We start from the raw sequence: 17,307 nt of genomic DNA, 5'->3' as shown, positions 1-17,307 counted from the left end.
TAAAGATCTGAATATTATGGCTAAATCAGTTACAATGTTTATAGATGGTGAAGATCAGCATGATATAGAGAATAAGGTTGATTCTCATGATAATGTAGACATTACATGCAACTTTTATATATCAAAGTCTCAAAGAGGTTTAAAAATATTTTCTAGTGAAAATATGGTTGAGAACAGAATTTACTTAGATCACTTTTCCAACTTAGACCTATTTAACAAACCATATTTCTGTGAATCATTTACTCAAATAAATAAATCTGTTGATAAATTGATTTTTAAGCAAATAGAAGGTAAAGATAGTATAACCGAAATAATAAATATTATGATGAGTTCATTCCTTAAAAATCATATAATTCCTGTCTTAAATAAAAAGGGAATTGATAAAAAAGAATTGATAAATATGATAATGGTGAAATATTTTTTAAAAGATGAGCTTCACAAATACTCAACTAATATAAATAGATTTGCAGGATGGAATATATTGACAAATATATTTGACAATTCAATTACACCTTTACATAAAGATACACATGAAAATTGTTTATCTTCTTTACATGATTCTGATTTGTTGGAAAGTTTACTTTATAGAGATATTTTAGATAAAATGAGGACATTAATTGGATGCATTGTAGATATTAAAAGGGATGATAAGCAAATTACTCCATTTGATTCTTGCCGAGTTCCAAATATTGCAGTTAGAGACTATTTTTCTAGATTGGTAGAATTTTTTTTATGTAGTCCTTCTATGTACATATTATCATTTATATATATAGATCGTCTAATTAAGAAAAATCCTACCTTTTCAGTTGATGTTATTAATGCTCATAGACTACTAGTTACAACTCTACTATTAGCTGTGAAACTTTTTGATGATAAGTTACTTTCCAATTCATATTATTCTAAAGTAGGTGGTATATCTAATCTAGAATTAAATAAAATGGAAGCTATGGTATTCACTCTTCTTGATTTTGATTTGAATGTTTCGTTTGAGGAATTTGTATTCTATGCGTTGTCTATTAAATTAGTTGGAGAGGTTTTGGGATTAATTGATTCTAAATAAAAGATTTTGTCTAATGAAATATATGGAAATATAATGTAGCTTTCACTTTTTTTTTTGTGGAAAATCTGGACAAGCTTTTTAATTATGGCTTTCAAGTATTGATATTAAAGATAATATTTCCAGATAAGAAAAATTTCAAATAGTTGTATATTTAATTTAAATGATTCCTTCAAATTTACTGATTCAAATATATTATTTATAAGAGAACTTTAGTCTTATTTCATAATAGCTTGTATAAGGATATTTTCTTGACGGTACATTTATGAAATTGCATAGGATTTTCCCAATATTCTGGTTTTATTCTAGTTATTGAGATAAACTCAATTGAATTAATTATATATTTCCTTTTATATTATTTATTCTAATGATCTATCTCTAATATATTAGCTAGATTACTGCAAAATCTTAGTATAATATCGTTAAAAGGCTCCTTAATATTATTATCGGAATTCTTATTACAAAAACTGCACAATATAATAAATACTGATTATATATACAGTTCCGAAATTCTTTAAATCATTACTTAAGGGTATCTTATTTTTTTCAAATTTGATTTTTAGAATACTAGGTTATCACATTTAATATTATATATCTCAACCTTATAAAGTTATTCTGGTCACTTTGTGTATCATAAGTTATAATATTATGTCTTGTCATCTTTAAATAATTCGAATTTGATTCTCTAATTCTACAGCAATTATTTTAATTTTAAATACAGATAACTCTATATATTCTTATTGTAGTGGATAACATAACTTCGTGGACGTTTTGTCGTTTTGTGTGCATCCTTAATTTTAAATGTTAAATTTCGTCTCATTGCTAATTTTAATTCTTCAAAATATTATAATTTAAGAAATGCCTCAATTATATGCCCCTTCAGGTCATTTATTCAGTCAAAATTCGACAAATTTAAGTTCGTCTGTTAATACTATACTAAATTTGAAAAATTCATCTAATTACATACTAGGCCCAAGTAAGCAAACAACTTCTATTAATAGTTTAACATCTTTACAAGCAAGAGGAAATCAATATACTGATGTTGCTAGTTTTATCCATAGGAGAGCCGCACGAGTTTCTAGATCACCAAGCCCTGAAAGATTCCTTCAAAATCATAGCAAGGACTCAGAATTTCAGAAAATTTCGTCTACTAGTATTAATAGTACAACTTACGATGTTCCTTTTTCAGGAATTATTGGTTCTTCTTGTATATCATCACTGAGCTACTTAGCAAATAAGCAACAAGAAAAACGATCAGCTTCGCTTGGAAAATTGGTTGAAAATAAGGAGAATTATCAAACTGTTCAAACAGGAGTCCTAGAACAAAAGCTTGAAAAAGAAATATTAGATCTTAGGAAACAGGTCTCTGATCTTAAGAAAGCCCTTGCTTTAAGAGATGAGGAGAATTCTAGACTTAAAATGAAACTAAATTTTTTACAAAACAGACCTGGAATAGAATCCATGCCACCTATAAGAGCTAAAGATCGTCATACTAGTAAAAGTATTTCACGTGATGTAAAAGATGATGAAGTTAGTTTGTATGTATGTGGTAACCCTAGTTTAATAAATAAAATATCTGTTAGTGAATTTCAAGGTAAACCATGTTTATGGAAACCCAATAAGAATATAGCACAAATTTTACTTAGAGAATGGAAAATAAGTTGGGTATGTGTTGAGGGAAGACGTACTAGTAAAGCTATGCCAAATCAAGATGATTTTTCAATATTAAAGTTGAATAATAACACTACAATTTTAGCTGTTTTTGATGGTCATGGGCGTTATGGTCACATTGTAGCTTCACTTGTAAGGCAAAAAATTTGTAGGGGTCTTAAAAAGTTATTTGAGGTATCAGAAACTACAGATATGCATATGAATGCATCATATAATATACAAATGGTATCATTTGATCGTTTAAGGGGAGTATATGATCTATTTGAACAAGTACAAACATCCCTTGAAAAGGATGGGCAATTTGGATCATCAGGGACTAGTGTAACTGTAGCAGTTATTCATGATGATAGATTATTGATGATACAATTGGGAAGCTCAGGTGGATTAATATTAAATTCTGATACAGGTCAGATATTATACAAAACTAAGGTCCACACTCTAGATAATACTCAAGAACGCTCAAGAATTATAACAAAGGATGTTATAGTCAATGAAAAAGGTAGATTTGGATTATTAAATAACTTTCATAATTCTAATAATAGTAGTTTATCTCTTAAAACTTCTTATTCCTTAACTAGGAGCCTAGGAGATACAGATGGCAGAAGCTTAGGAATTTTAAATAGACCAGATATTTGGGAAACTAAGGTTAGTCATAAAGGAAATGTGATAGTTATCATAGCTACTGATGGATTTTGGGAATATTCTGAGAAAATAAATACTAATTTTACAAAGCTCACAAATCAAGATGAACTTGAGTCTATTACTATGAAATGCCAAGATTGCTGGATGAAGATGTCAGGAAATACATCTGTAGATGATATTACAGTAGTTACAATCCAGATTTAATATAATAAAATCTGGCATCTAAACTAATTTTCTCTTTTATAATCTGCATATCTATTAAAGTATAGCTCACATGATCCCGCTGCAAATGGGTGGCATTAGATGTGATTTTTTAGGCGGTCCTTCTGTTTAGCTGCTGCACTATGTTTTAAGTGGCATCGTCTTTTTTATTCTTAACACTTATGGGATGTCTTATTCATCAATAATACTTGGTTTCCTACTCTATCTTACTTCAGGGTTAATTTGGAAAGGATTAGAATCTAAATTTGGTTTTATACCCGCATGTTCTGTAATTTCCTTTATATTTATTACTTCATATGGAGTTTATGTCTATATAGTTAAGGCACCATCATCATTACTTTTAACAATTCCAAAATTAGATAATAAGGGGACTGATGGAAGTAGGAGAAGACCGAGTTTAGTAGATAATTTTGAGTTACAAAAAGCTAAAGTATTTGAAACTCCTAGACATACTGCCAATAATTTGGATACACAAAGTCTAGGAGAGTCAAGTAATCTACTAAATTTGAGTAGATCTGGACAATATGGGAATTCGAATATTCCACACACAAATGAAAGGATACCCAGCCAAACCCAGTTATCATTTTTTGGATTGAACTTGACGACTCCTATAAGGACTCCAAATGCCGCCTCTGAGTCAAGACAACTGTTATTTACAAACTCTAACTCAACTAACTCATCACTATCATCAGTGAGACAACTTGATATAACTTCTTCATCTAATTTAGCAGAGACATTTATTAAGGCTGCATCAGCTGCAAGAACAGCCCAAGGAGATGAAGGTATTCTTTCTTCTTTTGGGTTTGGCTGGGCAAATTCTTTATCAAATGTAACAAATGCTACACCTTATAGACTGGGATTGACTCCAGAGAAATCAACTCCTATAAATAATATAAGCAAACTTTCTTCAGTATCATCTTCTATGACCTCCTTAGTAAGATCATCATTTTCAAGCTTAAACGCTGCTTCTTCAAACTTAATTAGTGGTAGGAAGTCCCTATCAAATGAGCACTCTCACTTTACAAACAATGGTAGACAAAGCAATATATCTTCTAAACAACATCCTACTAGTTTTTTATTTCTTCGTGATGATATTGTACAGAACAAAGTTAAAAATGATAGTACAACTCCCATTAAAAAAGTTCATCCTGGTTTTGCTTCTCCCCTCCCTTCAGGTAGATCTCCAATTTTATTGCAAGCTACAGAGAATAGAGATTCAACTCTCTCAAGTGACAAAGTATCTTGAAATAATACTTCCTGGTTAATATTAACATGCTTTGTATATAATATTTTTGAACTACAAGTTATGTAATTAAGACATGAGATATTTTAAACTATTATAGAAGCAACAAGTATTAAACTAGTAGATAAGTATTAAAAAAGACAATAATAATATTAGACAAATTATTATAATAATTAATGTTAATCTTTCTCTTGATTATTCTTAAATCTCTATTAGCTTAGGGAATCTTTATTTAAATATAAACTATTGATAAGATTTATCAATATATGCAATTAAAATTAGAGAAAAAATTCAGATATTAACAACCAGATTTGACCCGAGATATTTGATTTATTAATATATTTATGTTTAAAAAGATATATATAGTATTATTACATCTCAAATTGTAGTAATGATAGCATGCAGTGACATAAATGAAAATAAAAGAATCAATTTATTTCTAATTTCAAGATCTTCATTTATTTAAATCAGTTTAAAATAAAATATTACCAAGATAATAACTAGTACCTATTACTAACAATTAATAGTTTATATTTATTCTAGGTCTTTCTGGTATTTAATTTGGCTTTGATTTGCTCTCTAATAAATTTAAATCTTGCTATACATTGTGAACTTGTCTTATCTGGTACTTCAGAAGCAATCTTCTCCCATCTTTCTTTAGCAGGTAGAGATGTTGGGTACTTTCTTAGTGCTACTTCAAAACAACTTTGCTGTTCTTCATTCCATATATCTTCATTTTCAAACTTTGGTTTTCTATCAATATTACTGTTATTTGACATATCTGCTAAATCCCTAATATCCGGTATATTATCACATTTCTTAAATACACCCTTATTTACATTTAGAAAAATATCAAATGCTGATTCTTCTGCAATCTCCGATGATAACTTTGCTAATTTTTCAGCCTCAGATAGTTCTTTTACCTTAATTAAAATCTCTTCCTTTGTCTTTGTATTTCCAACAAATTTTGTAACTAATTCCCATCTTCTATTAACACCTCCCGGATATTTTTGTAAAGCTTTTGCTAAAAGACTTAATTCCGATATAGTCCATTTAGAGCTCTGTACATTCTTTTTCTCAATACTCTCAGTTACTACTTTTTCTATTGTATTTGATTTAGCGAGATTTATTTGTGGAATTCTTAATACCATACAGAAAATTACAGCCAACTCATGAGTCTTTGTTTCAGAATAGTAATTGTTAAGCCATATATCAATAAAATTATCTAAAATTTCCAGTTCAGTTTCATTCTTTTTTAAAAGCCAATCATTCCACTGTTTGTAGCTTATTGTTTTAAATATAAAATCATCGTCTGAATTGGATGAATTCAAAATAGATTGTTTGAAGTCTTCAATCTTCTTATTTAAATTTTCTAAAAATAAACATGAACAATTTTCATTCATTTGTAAAAATATATTTATACCATCTATAAAACTGAAAAAGTCTGTATTGAATTCGAATAGTTCTTCTAAAATACAAGCTTTCCTAATTTGAGTCCTAATTGATAATCTTAGAGTTTTAGTCTTATATTTCAGTTGTTCAGCCTTCCTTTTAATATCTTCTTCCTTTTTTTGTATTTCTTCACGTACTTTTTGCTCTTCTTCCAATTTCTGAAGTTTCTCTTTTTCTCTCCTCATTTTCTCTTGTTCTTTTTTTACTTTCTGCTCTTCCTTATAAGCTATTATCCTTGGATCATGTTTATATGCCATTTCAACCAGCTTGTTTATTCTAGAAACTTCTTGATTCAAATATTTTGTCCTAATCTTTGAATTTTGTCTTTCCATCCATCTCTTTTCTTCTCTACATTCTGATTGGCTTATATCATACTCATAATGAATACTGAAATCTCTGCAAGTCTGAAAACTTCTCCAAAATCTATAAAATAATTCAACTTTTTCCAAAGTTTCATCTACATTACCAAGACTAGGAACTGGTTTATTTAAAGACCAACGTGAGTTTCTTTTAAATACAGGTTCAAATGTAGATTTAAATATTTCAAAGTTTCCCTTTTCTCCAGTATATGAAGTTGGAATGGACTCATCAAATGGTAGGGCAGAGTCATATGATTGTTTTAAAATTGGGTTACTTAAAATCTCATAAGCTTCTTGTATAGCTAAAAATGGATCTGAGCTAATACTATCATCATTAATTTTTGTAGTATCTAAACTTGCTTTATTCTTTTGTTTATCTGGATGGTAGGCTAATACTAATTTCCTATAAGCTTTCTTAATTTCTTTGGTATCTGATATCTCCAAAATTCCCAATTTATCATATAAAGTTTTTGGTTCCTTCACCAATTCCTTTAGACGGCTAAGAGTTACAATACTTGTTGCTATGTTGTTAGACTTATTCCTACTAGTTCCACACTTCGATTCATTCAATTTAGAATAAAGATACTCTGTTCTTGTGGTCTCTTTAGGATTTAAGATCCTCCTTTCAGTATTCTTAACTTTTCTATTAGTGCATCTCTCATACTTGTCAAAAAATGCCTCACCAGCAGCTTCAATACTTCGAGAATTCACAAACTCAGCAATTCCACTATAGACAACTCCACTTAAATTAGATATATCACAACTACTCTCTAAAGAAATAGGTGGTAGAGCTAAAAGTGGCCCATAGTAGTTCATTACCTTCATTACTACTTAATAGGAAGTGGTAATCACCATCGCTACTATACTAGCTATAAAAACAATTAGGAGGCGCGCAATGCAACAAATACATATGGGGCGCCATATATTCATTTTTTTTTTTTTTAATTTTCACTTTGTTAAAAACTTTGCATTTTAAATTTCCTAATTATTCTAAATAGTCCCTTCATATAAAAAGGTCACTTTTCACCTAGAGAAGTTAATCCAATACCTCCTATATTCGTTTTTTTGTACCCAGAGGCATATCCTTTAGTAAGATCACCATATGTCTGTTTACCCCAAGAAAATGGTATATAACGATATTTTATCATATGCTGAAAAAAAAAAAATTACATTGTGATTATAGATACCTCAAACTAGTATGTAAAATTTATATATTCCAAACTTACCTGAATTTGCTGTCTCATAGTTAGAATAAATAAAAATATGAAATATATTAGCAATATTGGCCAAAACACAGGCAAATCAAATACATCAAAAAATGTCATTATAAATGATATAATTGTAGCCCTAGTTGCAGAAAGCCAAAACTTAAACTCTGGTAATCTTCGTTGAAAAGGTCTAAACTCTTGAGAGTCGTGTACAGGTAAAACCATACCTTCTTCTTCTGGATCTATTTGAGGAGACAAAAATCCAATCAATAGATTTAAAATATATATAGAAAGACCATAAGTTACAATATAAAAACCTAAAAATAATCATGTATTATATTTAAAAAAATATATCCAAATATTAGTATAAAAGAAATTTTATTTCCATATAACAGTATATAACATTATATAATTACTTATCTCCTAAATAAAGGTAATCACATACCTTGATAATGATAAACTCTCATCCCATATAAAATTAACATTCCTAATAAAACAAACCACCTAGATTTAGGATATACAGTTGTTTTTTCAATATAACTAGTCCATATTCGACTATATGGATTTGCAGCAGTAAATGTAGTGTCGCTAGATTCTAATTACAATATAGATTATATATATTGAAGATAATATTTAAAAAGTTAGTCAGTGTAAAAGTAAACTTACCTTCACTTTGCATCATATTTTATTTGTTAAACTTAAACAGTAAAAATCGAGACAAAAAAAGTTTTTATTACAGGAGGGAGAGGGGTTTACTATAGTCCAGTGACCCAGCCTAATTAGCACCTTTTTGGAGGGAAATTTCTACAACACTGTAAGGATAGTTTTAAAACTTTTCAAGCATATATCATTATTTATTTGTTTTTAAAATACTTGAAGTTTTATTTCTAAGTACTTTAATATATATTAATTACCAAATTGTATCTCGAAAGTATTATGATGGTTCTTTGCTTTGAATTTTGACTTCTCTATAGATTGAATAATTTGATATAAATCTTTTATTTTAATAATTGTAGGTGGAATTTGAAGCTTAATCTATGGATGCCTTACCAATTTCTGAAATATATATAAATTCCGATATGATGTTGCCATTTCAGGACGATAGTACCTGCTCTTGGAGTGAAGATTCTAATCCATCAAAAACTACAACTAATACAAATAATGAATCAGAAACTAAGGCTAATATACAGCATAATCAGGATTCTGAGAATCATAATACAAATGGAGATATAACATTCAAGTCATCTGATTTAGATAGTTCTTTACAATCCCCTAACTCGAATAATCTCTGTTCAGCTAACTCAATTGCTTCCATTCCATGTGCTACTACTTCTATTACTTCTTCCATAATAAATAATAATTACATAATACGAACTCCTTGCAGAAATCATTTAAGTTCTTTTTATCAGAGTTCAGAATTCTTTAAAACTACATCTAATTCAACTAATACAACTCAAGAAGATAATATTTCAAAGGACAATTGTAACTTGAAAAAAACAACAAATGAGGCAAAAGTTAGTAAAAGAAAACGTGGTGACCCATTACTATGCTGGAGATGTCATAAACGAGATGCTACTCCTCACATGAGGTCATGTGAACCTTGTAGAGTTGCAGATAGGCAACGTTGGTCAAGGAGGAGGACTTTAGCTAAATTTATTTCAGAAAATTCTAATCACAATTTAAATGGAACTGAAGATCTTAAGGTTAGTCGAAATATGGATACTATAAATAATGCCAATATCTGTCTATTACAATTTCCTCTCTGTAAATTAGATAATCAAAAACATTCTAGAACTCCTGAATCATTTATATCAACAAATACAGATTTAACATATTCTACATCATCTTCACCAGTAACTGGAATGTCACTTACATGTCCTTCAAAAATTGGACGCTGGCATGATCAAAAACACTGCACTACATTTTACAGAGATGCACAAATTACAAACAATTATATGGAAGAGGTTGCACATCACTTATCATATATAACTATCTCATATTTCCCTTCTCCATATAGTGGACTTACATCATTTCCTGTTAGTGCCAAATTTGTTTCTGATGGTTCAATGAATGGATTAGAAACCCTTCCTTCTGCAGTATTAGCTTTTATTGTAGAAAAATGTTCTGAACAATTGACACAGAGGCAAGCAATCAGGAATTCTACTCAACACTATGTTAATCAAACAAACAATTTCTTACAGTCGCAACTTGACCCGGGAGTTGCCAATTTATTGGTAAATAAAGTAGAAACACCTAAATCTACACTAAGAACAAACAATTTACAACATTACAATACATGTCAAAGTCATTTTGGGAGCTTCCATTATGGATCTGCTTGTGATACTAACAAATTCTATTATTGACAAATTTAGTAGCATGTATTTAGCTTACTTAATTGTGTCTAAGGCATTAAGTAAATAGTTTAAGATTAAGGTTAGAGTATAGATGCAAGTAGTTCCCTTCTATCCTTTAAGTCTATTCTTATTTAGTAATATATATAAGCGTGAATCTTTGATTAATTCTGACTATATTGGTATCATAGTTGTTATAAAGACTACCTTAAAATATTTTTTTTTTCCTAACCATGTATAATGCAAAGTTCTCATTTGGATTTTAAAAAATAAGGCGGTAAAAACTTTAAACAAAAAAAAAAAAAAAAAAGAGAAGCTCCAAATTTAAAGAAGTATTTAATCTGATGACAGGTGCAAATTATTTAGGAAATAGTTTTAATTTATTTATATAGGGATAATAACATACATGAGCCTTACATGTACAGGAAATGATGGGGGAAGTGGATGTATCTTTGGAAATTAAGCTTATGCAGAATTTTATAGATGTAGGTTTAAAAGTATTAGGTATATTAGACTGGAGATTTTTGGACTCAGCTAATGTTACTCATTTTATAACTAAAAGAGTAAGAAACATTTTGAGAAATATACTGCTAAATAAATCAACTGAATACTGGAGGTATGAACAAACTTTATTGATTCTCCTCAAACTTAGTTCTAAAATAAATCCTTTTAAAGAAATTAGAAAAAGCATATCTAACAATTGGGGAAAAATTATTTCTAGTATTTTAAAGGTATGGGATATTAAATATAAAGATAATGGCTTAGAATTATTAAAGAATAATTCAATTTTAATAGATATAAATTATGATGAGACTATTGGAAGTATAGATGCAAGAACCTTGTTGTATGTAAGAATTGGAGGTACAATATTCTCTTTGTTTGATGCAGTAAAACTTTTTGCTGTAGATTCTGAATTATATAATAAAGATATAAAAGTCTTATTACCATGTGGGAGATTTATGTCACCTGAATTAATTGTATCTAATATACCAGGTAATGAAAGATGTACAGCAGAAAATACTGATCCATCAACTAGTAATCTTGATATTGATATATCTGTAGATTTTTGGATAGACATATTTGAGACATTTTATGGGCGTATTCCATCAATATTTCGATTTTCATATATATTACCAGAATATGCACAATCCTTATTGAAATCTTATAAGGTTATAATGGAAGATTCTAGGTATGGAGCATTATCTATACCATGGCGTCATTTTATTGGTATACTATCTGCAGCACTATATAAAAATGATTATATGGTAAAATTAGAAATGCAAATGTTTTTGATTAATAAAGGCTCAATAGAATGGCTAACTAAAGGTACTAATTTATTACCTTGTAAATTACAAAATCTTGCTGAATTCATTAATTTCCTGGCATTTGATCCGGCAAATATACCATATGATATTATGAATGGTTTATTAGGGGTAAGATCTGGTATACAAGGGTGGACAATAACAGAATTATGTCATGTATTATGTGTAGTAACAACTATTCAATCAATGTCACAATTAGTATCAGCCTTTGGATTAACTTCAATGGATCATTGGGATTTGGGATGTGATCCATTGGAGGGTTTAGAATGTGATGGTGATACACGTTATAAACCAATCCCTGAATATAAAATTGAAGTTAGTATATACGAGAATTCGACTGTATATAGTTCTTCAGAAGTACCAAAGAAATTTAATTTAATTTCTGGAGATAATTCAAGCTATTATAATCAATTACTTGCAGAATATGTAGATTTAACTAATTTACTTAATAATGAATGTGAACCTGAATGTTCAACAAATAAAAATGATAATATACTGATATATAATATTAAGAAATCTGAAATATCAAATACATTATCACATATTTTTCCATGGTTTTCATTTAACTTTTTAAGTTCTGTATTAGAAAAATTTAATAAAGAGTCATTATTTAAAACTTTTTTAACTTCTGGAAATAACCAAGATAAAAATAATATCAAGAGTAATAATGTACTTCCTTGTAAATCTTTGGTTAGTATTCCAGTATATAGTAAATCTCAAGATATATCTGAAAAACCCTTTGAGAGTAAAGTTTGTGATTCAGATTTTTATTTAAACTCAGAAAATAATATAATTCGAAGTAAACCTAATAAACATAATATTGGAATTGATCCTTCAAAGTTAGAAGCAGATAGCATCAAGATTTGTAATATATATGAGAAATCTTTTGATCATCTTATTCGTTTATTAGAGCGTTTTCCTCCACAAGGGGATATTGATAGTATTAGTAGAGATCAGATTTCCCAATTTCGTTCAAATACAGCTCGTTATAAAACTGACAAGTTTTTATTAGCCTCTGTTATGCAAGCAAAGCCTTCTCACACCTTTGAACCACTATCAATGAGATTTATTTTAAGTACAAAAGTACAAAGTGAGGATTTGCCACATAGTATAAATGCAGCTAATTCCCATAAGTTTATTAATAAAAAAAAGTGTAATTCTTGGGATCACAAACCACTCTCCATACCAGCCAGATTTTCTATACAAACACAGGATTATGAATTTTATTCGGATACAGCATGGACAATTTTATCTACTTATTCTTATGATACTTCCATATGTATTAAAAATGAATTGGATACTATTTTATTTATCTGTGGAAATAAAATGAATACAATCCAAGATAAATTCAAAGTTCCAACTACAAATCCAATTAGATCAGCTTTGTGGAATTATGTCTTCAAGTTATGTGGTATTACTAAATCAGATGCTTTTGAGACAATATATAATAGTTTTCTTCCTGTAGGACTAAAAATTTTATTAAAGAAGGTTATATGTTTTCCACATAAAATATTGAGGTCAGATTTTGAGAGATGTAGGACCACTTTTTCTTATAGAGAACTTATATACTTTATAATTGTAGCGTGCAAAGCAAAACAGGCTGCAACTATTACTTGTGCCATACAGGTAATTGCTCAAATTATGAAGGTATAATTTCACTTTCAATTAATTGAAAATAAAATTGAATAAAGAATTATTTACAGTATTTGTAGATTATCTAAAAATATATAAAGAGAAGAAAACAATGTATATTTATAGCAAGGGTACTAATATATTAATGCAATTATGTTAGCTACCACCTCTAATTTAAATGAAAATTATATCAAAGTTATGTTTAATATACTAAAACAAAACTTTAATATTATTACTTTGATGATTCTATATTTATTAAATTATTAATAAATTATAAATTTGTTCTTTATACTAAATGTTTAACGGCAATATTCACTTTTACCGTAAGATCATCTATTAATCTACCATAACCAAGAATATATACACAAAGACCTTCTAAAGTTGTACATTTATTTGAATCTTTTGCAAAATTTGAAAGTTTTTTTAAACTCTCAAATATTTCAGGATATTTAGCAAATAATTCTAGTGATAAGTCAGCTATACAGTCATTTTCTCCTGGGTTATTTATTATATTTAAACATGAATTCATTGCATTTGATAAATTTGAGTACTTGCTTTGGTTCTTTCCATATTTTGAGGCTATCTCATCCAAACTTGTTGCAATATGATTAATAATAATACAAATATTTCCTAGAAGTTCAGGTATAGTTTTACTCTGAAATAATGCTTCTTTCAGTTTAGATATTTTGTTACTTATTTTAACAATATAATTGATAGAATTGTGACTATCAGTATTAGATATTGTTGAATTATCTGAAAGTTTATATAAAGATGAATTTTTAGAATTTTCAGTTGATTGGGTTAAATTTAGTGTCAAATTTGAATTATTTTGAGATTTAGATAAATTCTTGTTAATAGGTAATGTGTCCTCAACTGACAATGAATTACCATTATTTGTGGGTTTCATTGTTATATCCTGATTTACTAGTAAAATATCTTGAGTTTCTATAGTATTGTTTTCTTTTAATTTTAATTGTTGATTTGTTGTAGCTAAGTGTGAACATGATTTTGATTGGAGTCTATTATGCTTAGTTTGACCTATTGTTATTTGATCAGATATCTTTCCTTCAGAGTTTGTAGATCTAAAATTTGATTCCTTATTTGATATATCAATAATTGTAGGACTTGTGTTAGTACTAATATTTATAGTTTCCTCGCTAGAAGTTAGGGTTTTTTTCCTCTTTAATGCCATTATTGCATCAAAAGACAGAGGACCATCAAATGGACCACTTGAAGTAGATATTGGAGATGTAAAAGATGCACTATTTTCTATATTATCAATCATATCTGTAACTTGAGGAGAAGCATCACGTGTCCTTTTGCTTATTATCCTTTCTTTGGATTCAGTTGATAAAGGTGTAGGTTTAACTTCACCAGAATTTTTTGCAATTCTATCAGTAAGTGAAGGTTTAGGTAAAAAATCTGCTAAATTTGACTTTGGTGAACTCTTACCCTGTATAAAAGGGTTTAGAGTTGTTATACTAGTATTAATTTGGGGAGATGTAGATTTTGCAAGTATTACTGAATCAGACTTTTTTGTATCATCGATAGTTTTATTATCATTAAATAATTCTTGTTTTCTTTTAGCGTGCCATCTCCTTACAGCATCTTTTAGATTATCACTAGAGCTACTAGATATTGTATTTAGCTTGTTTTCAGGTATCTGAAGAAGAGAAACATTTGAAGTATTTGGAATACTTGAAGAAGTTAACCCAAAATTTAATTTCCCCTTAATAGATTTCTCTTTTATCATATTATTATATTTCAATATTTTTCTTTAAGTTAGTTAGAGATAAGTAAATCTAAAAATCCAGAAACTTTCCAACTTCCTTTAGCACTTATAAAGCCTCCAAATAACTATTGGCGCTTTTAATTTTTTGTCTGTCCCCCCTATAAAAATTTGTGTATATTTTATTAGATATAGTTACCTCGAAAATTTAAGTATACTTACCTAAATAAAAAAAAATTAGTAAGTAGATAAGGTAAAAGAGCAAAGCTAAACTTAAATATAATAAGAAATGAATGAAACTGCCCATTCAGAAGATATACTCTTAACAGTCCCAGATTTTTCTCTTGCTGATAGTATATATATACTGGAATCCCGTCATTCAAATGATATTGAGAAAAAAAGAGCACAAGAAGAAATACTAGAGAAGATAAAAATGTATAATATGGGATCTTTATACAAGATATTGTGTGAAGATAAAAAACTAATGGATTTAGATAAATCCCTAATAAAAAGTTTAGAAGAGAAAAATAATCAAAAATTAGATATTATAAATGCGAAAATTAAGGATGCAGAGGATAATTGTGGTGATTTAGAAGTTAGAACTGCTCATTATAGTAAGACTATTCATTTTGTACGTATAGGAGATAAGCAAAAAAGTCTTGAAGAGTTAGAAATTTCATATCAAAAGACTATTGGTAGTGGATACAAATTGGAATTGTTATTTCTAGGTATTAGGATTGGATTATTTTGGCATGATTCTAAAATTGCAAATAGCTATATGAAACGAGCAGAAGATGAATTAGCGAAGGCTGGAGATTGGGAACGTAAAAACAGATTAAAAGTATATCAAGCTTTGAGTAAACTTGTATCAAGAGATTTTAATGGAGCTTCTCAGATATTTTTAGATTGTTTAACAACATTTACAGCTGTAGAAATTTTGACATTTGATCAGCTAATTTTCTATACAGTTATTTCATCTGTATTAACAGTAGGAAGAACAATAATAAAATCGAAATTATTAGCATCTCCAGAAATACTTAAAATAGCCCTACAACCTGATCAACATTTTCTTTTAGAATTTATCGAATGTTTGTACTATGGTAAATATTCCCGATTTTATTCTATTTTGGTTAATATAGTTTACCTTCTACAGAAAGATCGTTATTTACATCTTCATCATAGATATTATCTGAGAAATATACGTCTTAGAGCTTATAAACAATATTTAGAACCATTTGAATCTGTTACATTGTCAGAAATGTCTAAATCATTTGGATTATCTACAAATTTCCTTGAGGATGATATTGTCTCATTTATTTCTTCATCTAAATTGCCATGTAAAATTGATAAAGTTAGAGGTATTATACTTTGTAATACAGCTGATGAAAAACTTAGTACTTACAATGAAATTATTCATAAGGGTGATACATTACTAAATAGGCTGCAGAAATTATCAAGAGTTATTCAAGTCTAAGTTATATTTTAGAATATAATCAATACCTATATATTTCTAATATATATTACAAACTAATATGTAATATTAGATATCTTATTATTAAGTACTTTAAAGATTCTTCTCTAGATACTTTTTTTTTTTCTTCTAAGTTCAATACGTGAAAATATAATATATATAGATTACACACATACCGTTAATTTGTTATTTTTAATATTCTAATTTATATTTACATTATTGGCAATATACTAGCTATTAACTATCTATTTCTTAACTTCTCTTATAACAAGAGATTACTAGTAAATTTTGTACATTTGTAAAATAATACATACCGCCTGTTTGAGACGGATGCCTTTTTTTTGCATAGCGCAGATATTTACTATTTGCCTAATCAGATTAGTATAGTGATAATATTATACCTAAAAAAAAATTTAAACCGTCTTGTCTTGAGAATATTTTATTAGTATTACAAGAGTGTCTTGGAAGTAATAAGAAGGGAAGCTCTAAATTAGCTCTTTTTAAACCACTTATATACTAAGGAAGTATTACTAAGTTTGTATACAAATTAGGATAAAGAATAAATGGGAGTGGGTAAAGCTGGTAAAGGAACAGGTAGTCGTGGTAAACATCATGGAAAGACCCACTTTTTATGTCGTAGATGTGGTAAACGTTCATATATGGTTCAGAGAAAACGTTGTGCATCATGTGGTTATCCATCAGCTAAGATGAGATCTTACAATTGGAGTGAAAAGGCTAAGAGAAGGCGAACAACTGGAACTGGTCGCATGAGATATCTCAAGACAATGTCTAGACGTTTTAAGAATGGTTTTAGAGAAGGTACAGTTGCTAAACCACTCCGAAATTCTAGTGTACAGAAGTAATTCATTTCTTAATATCTGGATGATATATAATTGACTAAGTGAATATTGTGGAACTAGACAAAATTAACTCCATATTCAATATATT

The 17,307-nt window shown here is 28.5% G+C and overlaps 10 protein-coding genes across 10 annotated transcripts; 7 read left to right on the top strand and 3 right to left on the bottom strand.

Annotated features, from left to right (window-relative positions):
• Positions 1 to 16: 16 nt before the first annotated feature.
• cand_033090 (N-terminal domain-containing protein) lies at positions 17 to 1,060 on the top strand (the record flags this gene model as incomplete). Its single annotated transcript, XM_067213535.1, has 1 exon — positions 17 to 1,060. The coding sequence occupies one exon, from the start codon at positions 17 to 19 to the stop codon at positions 1,058 to 1,060; it is 1,044 nt and encodes a 347-aa protein (XP_067066786.1).
• Positions 1,061 to 1,915: 855 nt separating this feature from the next.
• Positions 1,916 to 3,574, top strand: cand_033080 (protein phosphatase 2C domain-containing protein; the record flags this gene model as incomplete). The annotated part of the gene is made up of 1 exon (XM_067213534.1): positions 1,916 to 3,574. One exon carries the CDS (start codon positions 1,916 to 1,918, stop codon positions 3,572 to 3,574), a length of 1,659 nt encoding a protein of 552 aa, XP_067066785.1.
• A 184-nt stretch (positions 3,575 to 3,758) lies between these two features.
• On the top strand, positions 3,759 to 4,838 carry cand_033070 (uncharacterized protein; the record flags this gene model as incomplete). Its single annotated transcript, XM_067213533.1, has 1 exon — positions 3,759 to 4,838. The coding sequence occupies one exon, from the start codon at positions 3,759 to 3,761 to the stop codon at positions 4,836 to 4,838; it is 1,080 nt and encodes a 359-aa protein (XP_067066784.1).
• Positions 4,839 to 5,374: 536 nt separating this feature from the next.
• On the bottom strand, positions 5,375 to 7,471 carry cand_033060 (uncharacterized protein; the record flags this gene model as incomplete). Its single annotated transcript, XM_067213532.1, has 1 exon — positions 5,375 to 7,471. The coding sequence occupies one exon, from the start codon at positions 7,469 to 7,471 to the stop codon at positions 5,375 to 5,377; it is 2,097 nt and encodes a 698-aa protein (XP_067066783.1).
• A 191-nt stretch (positions 7,472 to 7,662) lies between these two features.
• On the bottom strand, positions 7,663 to 8,536 carry cand_033050 (RER1 protein; the record flags this gene model as incomplete). Its single annotated transcript, XM_067213531.1, has 4 exons — positions 7,663 to 7,797; positions 7,873 to 8,171; positions 8,300 to 8,449; positions 8,521 to 8,536. 4 exons carry the CDS (start codon positions 8,534 to 8,536, stop codon positions 7,663 to 7,665), a joined length of 600 nt encoding a protein of 199 aa, XP_067066782.1.
• Positions 8,537 to 8,891: 355 nt separating this feature from the next.
• Positions 8,892 to 10,217, top strand: cand_033040 (uncharacterized protein; the record flags this gene model as incomplete). Its single annotated transcript, XM_067213530.1, has 1 exon — positions 8,892 to 10,217. The coding sequence occupies one exon, from the start codon at positions 8,892 to 8,894 to the stop codon at positions 10,215 to 10,217; it is 1,326 nt and encodes a 441-aa protein (XP_067066781.1).
• A 416-nt stretch (positions 10,218 to 10,633) lies between these two features.
• cand_033030 (uncharacterized protein) lies at positions 10,634 to 13,180 on the top strand (the record flags this gene model as incomplete). The annotated part of the gene is made up of 1 exon (XM_067213529.1): positions 10,634 to 13,180. One exon carries the CDS (start codon positions 10,634 to 10,636, stop codon positions 13,178 to 13,180), a length of 2,547 nt encoding a protein of 848 aa, XP_067066780.1.
• A 265-nt stretch (positions 13,181 to 13,445) lies between these two features.
• cand_033020 (uncharacterized protein) lies at positions 13,446 to 14,912 on the bottom strand (the record flags this gene model as incomplete). Its single annotated transcript, XM_067213528.1, has 1 exon — positions 13,446 to 14,912. One exon carries the CDS (start codon positions 14,910 to 14,912, stop codon positions 13,446 to 13,448), a length of 1,467 nt encoding a protein of 488 aa, XP_067066779.1.
• Positions 14,913 to 15,177: 265 nt separating this feature from the next.
• Positions 15,178 to 16,362, top strand: cand_033010 (PCI domain-containing protein; the record flags this gene model as incomplete). The annotated part of the gene is made up of 1 exon (XM_067213527.1): positions 15,178 to 16,362. One exon carries the CDS (start codon positions 15,178 to 15,180, stop codon positions 16,360 to 16,362), a length of 1,185 nt encoding a protein of 394 aa, XP_067066778.1.
• A 560-nt stretch (positions 16,363 to 16,922) lies between these two features.
• Positions 16,923 to 17,222, top strand: cand_033000 (60s ribosomal protein L37; the record flags this gene model as incomplete). Its single annotated transcript, XM_067213526.1, has 1 exon — positions 16,923 to 17,222. The coding sequence occupies one exon, from the start codon at positions 16,923 to 16,925 to the stop codon at positions 17,220 to 17,222; it is 300 nt and encodes a 99-aa protein (XP_067066777.1).
• Between the last annotated feature and the right edge of the window lie 85 nt (positions 17,223 to 17,307).

Source organism: Cryptosporidium andersoni (assembly GCF_001865355.1).
Source record: "Cryptosporidium andersoni isolate 30847 chromosome Unknown contig_1, whole genome shotgun sequence".
Lineage (NCBI taxonomy): Eukaryota > Apicomplexa > Conoidasida > Eucoccidiorida > Cryptosporidiidae > Cryptosporidium > Cryptosporidium andersoni.
Note: the sequence above shows the minus strand (reverse complement) of the source record. Positions and strands in the feature narration are given on the sequence as shown.